Source organism: Pelodiscus sinensis, chromosome 4, assembly GCF_049634645.1.
Source record: "Pelodiscus sinensis isolate JC-2024 chromosome 4, ASM4963464v1, whole genome shotgun sequence".
In the NCBI taxonomy this organism is placed as follows: Eukaryota; Metazoa; Chordata; order Testudines; family Trionychidae; genus Pelodiscus; species Pelodiscus sinensis.
Genome location: NC_134714.1, coordinates 117,496,863 through 117,509,107, shown reverse-complemented (window position 1 = coordinate 117,509,107; position 12,245 = coordinate 117,496,863). Strand labels below are relative to the sequence as shown.

The 12,245-nt window shown below is 47.9% G+C and overlaps 1 protein-coding gene across 8 annotated transcripts in view; it reads left to right on the top strand.

Annotated features, from left to right (window-relative positions):
- Nucleotides 1–12,245, top strand: part of BRSK2 (BR serine/threonine kinase 2) — a 502,819-nt gene that overhangs the window by 326,295 nt on the left and 164,279 nt on the right. For all 8 annotated transcript variants that reach the window (XM_075928205.1, XM_075928203.1, XM_075928209.1 and 5 more), the window contains one exon: nt 10,281–10,366. In XM_075928205.1, coding sequence (XP_075784320.1) covers nt 10,281–10,366 — 86 coding nt within the window. The remainder of the gene's footprint in view (nt 1–10,280; nt 10,367–12,245) is intronic.

Genomic DNA, 12,245 nt, shown 5'->3' with positions numbered 1-12,245 from the left:
TAAGAGGTATTTATGTCCAGAAGCCAAATTCATCCCTGGGAGAGTTCCAAGGGCTGGAATGGAATCTGTCCCTGGTTGATCCTTTTTCCTGTATTGCAAAGGCAGTGCCAGAAAGAACAGAGTATGTGTCGTGCAGGAGATTGCAACAGGAGCCGGGTCTGTGCACACCGTGTTCCTCACACACAGTCCGTGCCCGAGGCACTCACGTTCTGAAAGAAATAGAGGTGGAGGGGGGCAAGTAAACGTTTTACATTACTCCTGCCAAGGGCTACACTGGCTTTGGGCTGGTCTCCATTATTAGCCAGAGCCCCCGGACAGCTAATCAGCTTAAAACCCAGTGATTAGCACCTGCCAGGTCACAAGGCAGCAATGTGGCTCTATTGACCTTACAGTCTTTTGTAACTCATCTCCCAGCATGGAGGATTTGGAGTGCTGCACAGATATAGTCTCCTGCAGGCTGGGGGCACCCAGGCTGTGTCTAGGAACTTCTCAAGGGGTCCTCTGTTTTTATCCATTTTACAGAAAATACCCCCCGCAGGGCTGTCCCTAGCCCTGTCCTCACCGGCGCAGAGCTGGGTGGAGACACGTGCATTTTGCTGGAGCAGAGATTGCAAAAGTGAAGCCAGTAGCTGGCAAGGATGAGGAGAAGAAAGCAGAGTTGTGCCCTCTTTAAGGCCAGTTCTGTTTTGCTTTATTTGCTCTTAGGCTATTTTGTTTGCTGACTGTGTGGATTGCTAGTAGTCCCTTCTCACCCTTGTGTCAGTAGAACCACTCCTCAGAGCGACATGCTCTGTCTCGCCCCTACCAACCCCTGGTGTCTCCCTGGGAATGGGAGAGCGGGGTCTAAGAGACACATTGCTCATTACTGCAGTGGTAAGCTGAGAATTGAGTGGTCTGTTGCAGCTCTGTGGTGCCAGAGAGAAGGGGTAGGATGCTGCTGTAACAGTTCCCGGAGTGAACTATATTTAGGCTGCTGGACAGACATTGTGTCATTCTCTCCCCTCCTAGCACACACACCCTTCAGAGCCTACTTCCTTTACACAGGCTCCTGGCATGGACAATAATAAACACATAATATTTTGCACTCATAAAGCACCTTTCATCAGTAAGTTTTATTGCTCTAATTTTGCAGATGGGGAAGACAAAGGACAGAGCAACCTAGTGTCACAAAGCAAGCTGGTTGCAAACTCTGGAAAGGAGCCCAAAAATATTAGTTCCCTGCTCCAACCACTGGGCAATGCTGCCTTGTAGAATGACTTTCTGACTGCAGTGCAGCAGCGTGACCCAGTATTGTGCTGAAATACGGTGTTGTGGTATCGAGTTTGGCATTCCCCACAGATTTGGGGTCTAAATGTAGATAAAAACTCAAATCCCCCCTCAGACTTCAGATACCAGAAGGTCGTTATACATTTTCCTGCAGAAATAAGCACGGGACCCTCCTTAAACCTGTACCAAAACTACTGAAGCCAGCAGAAGCCAAGCTAAAGGAGTGCTTCCGAGCATGAGGCTGTGGAGTTGCAAGTGAATAATCGCTTTAATGTCTTACTTTTGCCTGTTTCAAGACCAGCTAGTAATATAACTGACTCCTTTCTTCCAAGTGACATAGCGATAAATCTCTGCTTCTTCATGCCCCCCAGTCCTCTCACGCTCTTAGCTAGTAACCAAGGAGTACCTTGGGTGGGTGCTGCCATCCATCACTCATTCATGCTGGATATATGGCAGGAGCTGCCACCAGCGAGGTTTTTTCAAAAGCAGTGAAGCTCCGCTGTGATTAGATAACACGGGGCTTGTCATCTGCAAGGTGTAACATCCTTCACAGTCATTGGGAGCCCCTAAAGAGAGAGACGATCACCTGTTTCGTTCCATAGCCAGTAGGGGCGTGTTGGTTACAAGTGGGGGCTTGTCTGACGTCTCAAGAAATGCTTTGTCCCCCCCATCACCCTCTTGTAGCCTTTATTGTTTGTCTGGTGTCAGTCTCTCCGCTCTAGTGCCGAATGCCAGTGTCTGAGCTCTGGGAATGTGCTGAAAAGTTGGGCAGCTTTTCTGTGTCTAGTGCTAGGCACTGGGGAAATTCTATCTATATGGACAGGTCATTGTACTTGTGTATAGGCAGGGCTGGTATCTGAACCACAGAAAAGTTAGGTGAGTTTGTGTGCCCAGTACCAAGCTCTGGGGACGCTCTATATAACCTTGGGAGCCTACACTTCAGTTGTGTTCTCATCCTGAAAATGGCTGCGTGGTTTAGTCTCATTTGAGATGTCATATGTCTGCATCTTTGCGCTTGCCTTTCCCTCCTGTTAGTGGTTCATCAGGTTGTAGTACTGTAACCCACACACCTGTGGGGTGTGGGTCATTCCCCCATGTGGTGGCACTTACACCACTTACAGCAAAGTATAAGAATGCGTGAGCACTACAGCCTAAGCTGAGAGCCAGCTGGTTTTATAGCACAAGCTGCAAAGAGCACCCCCACCCCAAGGTCCTATGTTCAAACCTGCCTGCAGGCAGTTACAGTACTTTTTTCTTCTCCCTGATGGAGTCCACCCACTGGCCAGTCAGGTGTATGTCCACTGCATGCCTCAAACCTCTGATCACTCCATTCCTCTTCTCAGCTGAGGGTGTGCTAGCCCCTCATTCTGTCCGTCCGTCCGTCTGTCAAAGTGCAAGGGGATGTTTGCACTGTGAAGGGAAGAGGACACGATACCGCCCCATGGAAGAGCCCTGCTGCTCCGTGGATACATTTTATCTCAGTGGCACCTCCCCACTGAAATAGCAGAAGCAGGAAATATGTTTGCAAATATTATTAGCTAGAGCTGTTGCTCTTCATATAGCATTATGACTCAAGAGTGTCCATAAGGCGAAAATCACTCCCCCAGCTAAAACATAGAATGGAGAATGAATTGTGATGGTAGTGATAGACTCTGCCATGGACAGGTGGACATGTGTTCAGATTCATCAGGCAGTCATCAGAAAAGTTGGCAGTTTGGTTACCGAATGTGGCGCAACAGCGCTAATCACAGCCTCCTGCCCTGGTCTGGTCTGACCTTGGAGAGCGAGTGGAATGAATGCAGAGCGGTTGAACTGCCATGGAGCATTAGCAGGGTTTTGCACTCCAGTAATGGCACGTCACTATCAGTGGCGCAAGCCACGCTGCATGTAGGCAGCTTCTTCCTCTGAGGTTCTGACTTGAAGACCTAAGGGGGAATTGGTTTCAGAGAAATCTTTGTAAATATGAGTATGTTTTAGGGGTATTTTTTCCTTAAATGGAACCCAATGAGGCCCCTCCAAATACCAACAGGTGCCTTGGGAGATGAAGGACATTGGGTTTTTGTGGCAGAGCTCAGGGTGAGCCAGCTTCTTCTCAGTAGTACAATAGCTGCGCAGGGGAGGGGGGTGTTGGGTATGAAATTGCTGCAGGATAAAACTATAGAACGGATTTCTGTTTCCTGCTTAGTGGTGGTAATAGGAAGATGATGTCTGTGAGTGATCACCATCAAGCAATGTGTGTCACTGAATCTGGTTCATGGGGGAGTTCTATGAGATTTGCAGCACCACATGAATATTTACACATAAACACTGTCTCTCTCTCTCTCTTGCTTCCTCTCTGACTGTCATTGATTCCCTTGTAGGCTGCTAATATATCTCCCCCAACCCAGCTATGAAGTAGATACTTCCTGAGATCACATGTGTGGAATTGGCTCTGTCAGGAATAAACCCCTTGAAAGAATAAGAAAGAGCCTAGAGGCGCACCTACCCTTTCTTCCAATGTGAGAGAGGCCGATGATTTCACTGGTTTCTCTCAATAGACTGGAAGAACAGAGACTGTTTATGGGGCAGGGAGTTTGCTGCGAGGCATAAACCTCATCACTAAGGCCTGAGAACCCCGAGCTCCCAAAGTGCCATGTAGAAAGATCCACCCATCTGTCAGGAGAAGTTCTAGACTTAAGAATTTGTAAAGGAACATACTCAGCAAATTAAGGGACACCAAGAAATAAATCTGTGTGGGAAGACGTTCCTGGGGGGTTGTCAGGTTTCTAGGGGGTTGCTGTTCTGCTACAGTATTGCAGTGTGCTAATGGTTTGATTGTGAGGATGGTGGCTGCAGGGGAACTAGTTGTTCTCCAGGGGAAGGGAGTGAAATCTGATTAGATTCCATCCTTCTTTTGGATGGTTGGCTCATCCTGCCCTCATGGACTTTTGAAACTAGTCTTGCTCCTGTACATGTTGCCTGGTTTTGCACATGCATTGCTGACCTTAAACTATCTCTTCACTGCAGAGTTAACTCGAGTTATCTAGACTCACCACTCAAAGTCACCTGCATGAATTAACTCCTCTTTAGCTAGCCTGTCTTGAGTGAGAAAGGTTACACTGCAGTATAACAACCCAGCAACACAAAGGGATTGTATTAGCAGCACAGGCTGAATGTATTAGCTGATGATGAGTTGCGCTAATTTGAGCTGCAGCTTGTACTTGCAAAGGGCCAGCCAACCCAATTCAAAAGCACTGAGTTAGTTTGTGTGTGGGGTCAGGTTTAGGACTCAAGTTGGGAGCAAAGCTCAATTTATAACTACAGTTAACTCTGCATTCAAGACAAGTCCTCAGAGTAAGTATGTTTTGGATAAGTCGAGGCTTGAGAGAAAGGATGACTTTAGGATTAAGGCACTGGAATAGGTCTGCAGAAATCTGGAGTCAGTTCCCAGGTTTGCCAGAAATTTCTTGTGCAGTATGGGCAAATACCTTGCCCTTTCTGTGTCTCACTTCACCTGCTGTAAAATGTAGTATTTCCTTTCTCCAACCACTTATCTGTCTTCTTTGTTTAGACTGTAATCTCCCTGTGCTCTGACTCTCTCCTGCTTTGTGTATGTGCAAGGCCTAGCACAGTGGGGCCCATTGAAGGCCAACTGAAGTCTATTGGAGTTGGGCCGATGAGTTAGCCCTTCTGTCATTTGACAGGCCTGGCATGACAATAGGTCTGTGAGCCAGGAATCTCTTGCATTCTGTGCCAAATTCTGCCACCCTCTGTTGGATTGGGCATGTTGCTTAGTCCTCTGCCTCAATTTGCTTGTTAGGCCAGGTCTACACTAAAGAGGAAAGTTGATTTAGATACACAACTCCAGCTATGTTAATTATGTAGCTAGAGTCAAAGTATCTTAAATCATGTTTTGGCACCATCCACACCACGGGAGTTAGACAGGAGCACACACTCGCGTTGACTTCCCTTACTCCTCATGAGGTGCAGGACTACCGTCACCAATGGAGCTGCTTTCTCAGTTTGAATTAGCGTGTCTTCATTAGACCCGCTAATTTGAACCCTGGAAAATCAACCGTGGTGTCTTTGATCTTCTTTGTAGTGTAGACAAGTGCTTAGTGAAATAGGGAGAGTATTATTTACCAACTTTTATAGGGGAGAGGATGGTTAGGATGAATTAATGTTTTCTAAAGGCCACTTCGAATGCTGAGAATTATTATTGTAGTTTCTAGGACTCCGCTGTGTTAGTCTGTAACTAAAAAAACAGAAACAGCAACAATGGTCCTGTAGCACCTTAGGCTATGTCTACACTACCATGTTATTTCAAAATAAGTTACTTTGAAATAATAACTCCAAAAATAACTATTTCAAAATAAGCTTATTCCTCTTCACAAGCAGGAGTTATTATTTTGAAATAACAAGCCAATTATTTCAAAATAGCAGGCTTGGTAGGGTGGCTGCTTGCCTTGTTATTTTGAAATAGTTATTTCCAGAATTATTATTTTGAAATAATAACTCTCCAGTGTAGACATGCCCTTAGAGACTAACAAAAATATATAAATAGTATCATTAACTTCGTGGTCACAGCCCATTTTTTCAGATGACAAATATTTGTCACCTGAAAAAGTGGGTTGTGCCCATGAAAGCTCATGATACTATTTATATATTTGTGTTAATCTCTAAGGGCATGTCTATACTATGGGTATATCTAGACTACATGCCTCTGCTGACAGAGGCATGTAAAATAGGCTACCTGACATAGTCAATGAAGCGGGGATTTAAATATCCCCGGCTTCGTTAAAATAAAAATGGCCGCCGCGCTGTGCCAGCACAGCTGATAGTCAGCACAGCACGCGAATCAAGACGCGGATCGGTCAACAGGGGGAAGCCTTTGTCGACCGCTCCTGCAAACCTCGTTCCACGAGGCATAAGGGAGCAGTTGACAAAGGCTTCCTTTGTCAACCAATCTGTGTCTTGACTCACGCGCTATGCTGACGATCAGCTGAGGCGGCACAGTGTGGCGGCCATTTTTATTTTAACGAAGCCGGGGATATTTAAATCCCCGCTTCATTGAGTATGTCAGGTAGCCTATTTTACGTGTCTCTGTCGGCAGAGGCGTGTAGTCTAGACATACCCTGAGTGTGTATTTCAAAATAAGCTATTTTGAAATGATAACTCTGGAAATAATTATTTTGAAATAGTGCGTCCACACTACAAATACCCATCGAAATAGTGCAGAATTATATCGAAAGAGCGCGTCAACACTAACTGGAGGCTGAATGGCATTTAAGGCCCCCTGGAAGCACTACAGGCAGGGCGTCAGGACAGCAGTCACTTCCTGAAGCTGCTGAAGCTATCTGAGGCTCTTGCTTAAAGGGGCTCCCCTCTACAGCCGTGTCTCAGACTCTTCACCTTTGCCTTGCCTCCTTGAGGGACAACAAACTCTTCTCACTGCCCGCTCTGGCGGACATCGTAGCACTTCTGCCATGGAGCTGGATCTGCTGCAAAGCACTTGCCAGCTCTTAGACCTCCTGCTGCAACTTCTGGTGCAGTTGATGCAGGCTCCCCACCTGGCACTGTAGGATCAGGACCAGCAGCTCATTCTGGGGCACCTCCTCACCCCACACAGCATGTTTCTCATGCACCACAACTGGTGGGACCAGATCGTCATGGAGCTGTGGGATGACCAGCAGTGGCTCCAGAACATCCGTATGCGGAAGGACATCTTCCTGGAGCTGTGCAAGTGGCTCGCCCTGGCCTTCAGGCTAGAGGACACCTGCATGTGACTCACCATCCCCTCCAGAAGCAGGTCGCCATCACTATTTGGAAGCTTGCTGGACAGCTACTGTTCCATTGGGAACCAGTTCGACATGGAAAGATCAACTGTTGGGGCCATGCACATGCAGGTATGACTCTCTTTCGATTGTCCTAGGAGGGTGGTGAACCACTGAAATGGGGGTGGACTCTCCCTCCCTGGAAGATTTTCAGTCCCGCTTTCACAAAGCCCGGCCAGGGATGGGGTATTTGGGGTTGCTCCTGCTTGTGAGAAGGGGCTTGGGCTCAGAGACCTCCTGAGAGCTCTGGCAACCCTGTGATTTTCTGTTTGTATCCTCCCGTAGGTGGTGAGGGCCATCAATGTCATCCTGCTGCACAGGGTCATCACCTTGGGCAACGTGGACCCCATCATTGCCAGCTTTGCTTCCATGGACTTCCCCAACTGCGGGGAGGGGCCATTGATGGCACCCACATCTCCATCCAGGCACCCGACCACTGAGCTTCCGATTACATCAACAAGAAGGGGTACTTTTCAAAGTGCTGCAGGCCCTTGTGGACCACCGAGACCACTTCACCAACATGAACGTCAGGTGGTTGGGGAAAGCACACGGTGCCCGCGTATTCTACAACTCCAGCCTCTTCCAGAGGATGCACGCTGGCACGTTTTCCCTGCCTGGACCTTGGCGAACAGAACATCACCTAAGTGGCAGCGGCCTGCCGTGTCCTACACAACCTGTGCAAGGACAAGGGGGAGATGTTCCTGCCAGAGCGGGGGTCAGAGGCTAAGTGGCTGGCCAGAGCCTTTGAGCAGCCACACACCACTGCCATCTGGCAGACCTATCAGGGGCCTGTGCGCATCCGGAAGGCCCTGAGGGAGAGTTTCAGACAATGCCAGCTGTGAGACTCTCCCCTGGGCCTCCCCAGAAGGGGCCTCTGCATGGCCCCTTTGTGCTTCTCCTCCTCCACCTCTCCCGTCCCCTGCCATCCTGTTCCACCTTCCTCCCCCTCTTCTCCTCTGCAGATACAATAAACCAGAGTTTTTGGTTTTAAACCATCAACTGTCTTTTTTTTTATTTGGGGTAAATATAACTGGGGAGGGACTGGGGAAAGAACCTGGGAGGATGGAAGAGGGGGGTAGGAGGAGGAGGGGAGAGAAGGGGCTCAGTGATGGGGCTGGGACTTGCACCTGCCTCAGGTGGTCCCACCACCTTACTTGAGGGGCCCTCTAGCTGTGAAGAACAGAGAGAAGGACAGTCATCCCAGGAGACAGTTTGCCAGAAGCCTATCCCTCATGTGTGAGCTGATACCGAAAGGTCTCAGTTCACATGATGGTGATGTGCTTTGAGCAAGGCCATCTGTGGCCTAGGCACTGGGCACTGTCCTGCAGGGGCACAGACGTCCCAGGGGAGCCTCACTACCCCCACATCTTGGGGACAAGCAAGCCTGGGAAGGTGCCGGCCAGACCAGGAGACTGCAAGTGGGAGGTGGGCAGTGGCTGCATCCACAGAGAAAACTTCTATCACTGGTCGCTGGGCCAGGGGGAAAGGGTGTTGCGGGAGGTGTGCATGAACAGCAGAGGCCGCTTGCCAGGCAGGGTGCTACTGGGGTCCCCTCCACATCCTTCCCCCTCCCGGCAGGTTCCCATGCAGGGGCTCGGTGTCCTACACATCACTGTGCTTGCTCAGGAGCGGGTGCTGCCCCGAGAGTGCAGCCATGAGCCTGTGGCATGTGCGGCTCTGCTTTGTGTGTCCGTGACCCCAGCCTCCTTGGTAGTGGCTTGTGGTGAGAAAGTGTCCCACTACGGAGTCTGGAGTAAGGCAGGTCTCTCCAGCAACCTTGTGAGAAGGAGTGAAAGGTTCCTGTGTGGGAGCCTCATGCGTCTGTCCACTCTGGACTGGGACTCCATGTGCACCCACATGCACAGGCTGCTGCACGAGCCCCAAACCGAGAAGGCTGAGCAAGGAGCATGCAGCCTCTCACAGCCCACCGGCTCCCCCAGCTTGTGTCTAGGGAAAGTAGTGGAACTCACCTGATGGGCCTTCCCCAGCCTCGACCAAGCCCTGGGCAACATTCTGGGAGGGAGACACTGGCTCGAAGGAAATGATGACTTCCTGGCTGGTAGGCATCATGTCCTGGCTGGCCTTGTCTTCCTTCTTCACCTCCTCTTTCTCCTCCTCCTCATGCACAGCTCCTCTCGCCCCTCCCCCTGCCCCTGGAGGCTCACAATGAGTGTCTCCAGTCCAGAGTCCATAATCAAGGGGGGGAAGGGACTGACCCCCGCTCCCAGGATGCAGTGCAGCTGTTTAAAGTAGCAACATGATTGGGGTGTTGCCCCCGAGTGGGAACTCTGCTCCCTGGCCCGTGTGTAGGCCTGCCTGAGTTCTTTAATTTTCATGCACACATGCTCCTGGGTGCGCAAGTGGCCCTTCTCACCCAGGTTGGTGGCCATCCAGCTGTACACATTGGCATTCCTGCGCCTGGTGTTGAGATCCAGGAGGTTTAAACTCCTCTCCCCAGACCTCAATGAGATCCAGGATCTCCACACCAGACCAGGAAGAAGAGGCCCTTTTCTGCCTCTGGGCAGGGGCTTGGGAGCTGCCTGCCAGATCACTAGCAGCCAGGGGCTTGATGGGAGCGCTGTGGTCAACCATTGCTGCAGAAATGGGTCCTGCAGTATGGTACAGGGCTGTCAGGGCCAGCTTGTGCCACAAGCTATTTCCCCTGTGGCTGCAGCTTTAAACCCTGCAGGGGAAGAGAAACTATAGGGTTTTGAGGGGTATGGACAGAGTGGCCACCAGGGCAGCTGTGAGAAACCTTGGAGGCCAATTATTTTGAAATAAGCACAGTTGCATTGTCCACACACTCCCTATTTTGAAATAGCTATTAGGCATTATTTCTAATAGGCGTTATTCTTCGTGAAATGAGGGGTTTATTATTCCAGAATAAGAAGCCTGTTATTTTGAAATAATTTTGAAATAATGGGCTTGCTGTGTGGCTGCTCACCTCATTATTTTGAAATAACATGAGTTATATCGAAGTAACGCTGCTGTGTAGACATGCCCTAAGGTGATCCAGGATCATTGTTGGTTTTTTAAAGGTTTTTTTTATTGTAGTTTCTGTGGATTTGCTTGTTGGTGCATGAAGGAGAGGTTCAGAAAAAGATGGGAAATGGATAAGAGGAGACAATGTGTGTTATGATTTCAAATATAACCTAAGACATGTCTTGTAACCTTCGCTTCTGTTTCTCTTTTCTCTTCCAGGTGGAGAGGGAAATAGCCATCCTGAAGTTGATAGAACACCCCCACGTTTTAAAGCTGCATGACGTTTATGAAAATAAAAAATATTTGTAGGTATTATTAGTTTTTGTTGGGCAATAAGGATGGAAATGGAAGGGAAAGAGTGTGGGGAGGGGGTGGAAAGAAATGTTTGGAGACTGCATAACAGTGCAAGTAGAATGGACTAGCATAATGAGATCACTCTGAACTCTACTGCCCATATGTTGCACTTGACTAAGAAGGGAATGGTTTTCATTTACTTGATTTCCTCATTCCCCCTTTTTGTCTCTGTTTTCTCCCTTCAACTGTCTTTAAAAATAAGTAAGATCACAAACAAACCTTTTCTATAATATTTAGCTGATCTAACGGGGCATAATCCAGGTTTGTAGACTGCAAATTTGACCTGCCTCAAAACTGATAAAATCTGGTAGATAAAATCCTCCAGGTTCTAAATATTTTAAATTTAAATATTTTTCTAAATATTTTAAATTAAAACCTCAACTCTTTCACCAAGAAATTTAATTTAATTTTCAATAAGTTCAATGATAACTACGTTTTTTGTAAGGCCCACATGTGTACACCTTTCAGTGATATTGGTCCTCAGACAGATTTTTTTTTTAGCTTGACAAGGTACCAGATAATTTAAAATTGTTGTCAAACAAACAGGACACATTAATCTTGGCTCAACTGAAAAAAAAATCAATGTTTTCCAAATGGAAAATGGAAAATCCAGCAGGGAGTTAAATGAGATTTCCAAGTTTTTAACAGGGTATTACAAGCAAGGGAAGAGTGTTTTAAACTATTTTTGAAAATCACATTCCAACAGTGACCCCCCCCCTTAATGTCACAGCAGTATAAGGGTGTAATCACTGAACCAAGGAATGTGTGTTGAATGGATGTAATAATCCACATCGACCATACGACCAAACTTGTTACGAGAGCAATGAATTCCTATTCCTATTCCAAGAAGCAAGGCCTCAGCATTCAAGGGTTAGCTTAATAGAGCTGGCAGTAATTTCTTTTGGACTCTGAATCCTCCTCTGGGACAGAGCCTGCTCTGGGTGGTGAACAATGGCCGCCAGATGGCTTGCCACAGGTTCTGGGTAGAGATTGGCTCCCATATATCTTCACTGACATGCCACGGGCCATATCCTCAGCTGGTATATCTGGGCATGACTCCTCTGAAGACTATTTTGCACCAGCTGAGGATGTAGAAGCCCCAACTCTCCTAATAATCCAGCCTTCTTTACAAGGAAGGGGTGGTAATAGGAGTGTGGGATGACAGACAAGAATAGGATTTCTATAGCCAATGCATTCTGATTTAATTGGGGGAAAAGAACCACTGGTAAGCAGTGACCCAATCTTTCTTCTGTTGAAGTTAATGGGAAAACTCGTTGTTTATTTCAGTGCTGCGGGGGAAGGAGGGATCAGGCTTCCTATTGGCTAAGTGAAAAGGAGTCTTTTTCATGTGTGAGCCCTTTTTTCTTCTATTTCCAACCTGTCCGTTGACAAGCTGTGTGTGTTTTGGGGACTGAAAACAAAGGCCACGCTGAATAGTGCTGGTTGAAGTTGGCATTAAAGGATCTTAATATTTTCAGCATTCACAGTCATTGTGCATCACTTTTCTCTTAGATACAGAAAAATAAGCCAGTGGATAAACAGTCAATACATGGTCTATGTGCATGTGTGCAGATAACTGCTAAGTAGGTTGCGTTTTTACCCCCTTCTGGACAGTAGAGGATTCTTTTACTGCCTGGAGGATGGTGCTGTTTAATGGTTAGAGCGTAGAATTCTCGGTTCTTCTTCAAGCAGCGTCCCTCTGGATGCTCCGCTGTAGGTCCCTGCACTGCTGATCAGAGAACTTTGGTAGCAGTGTCTGTGAGGCCATCACAACCGCTCTCTCTCCTCAGGCCCTGTCACAAGGCTAGCCCCCCTTAGCTCTTTTTCAGC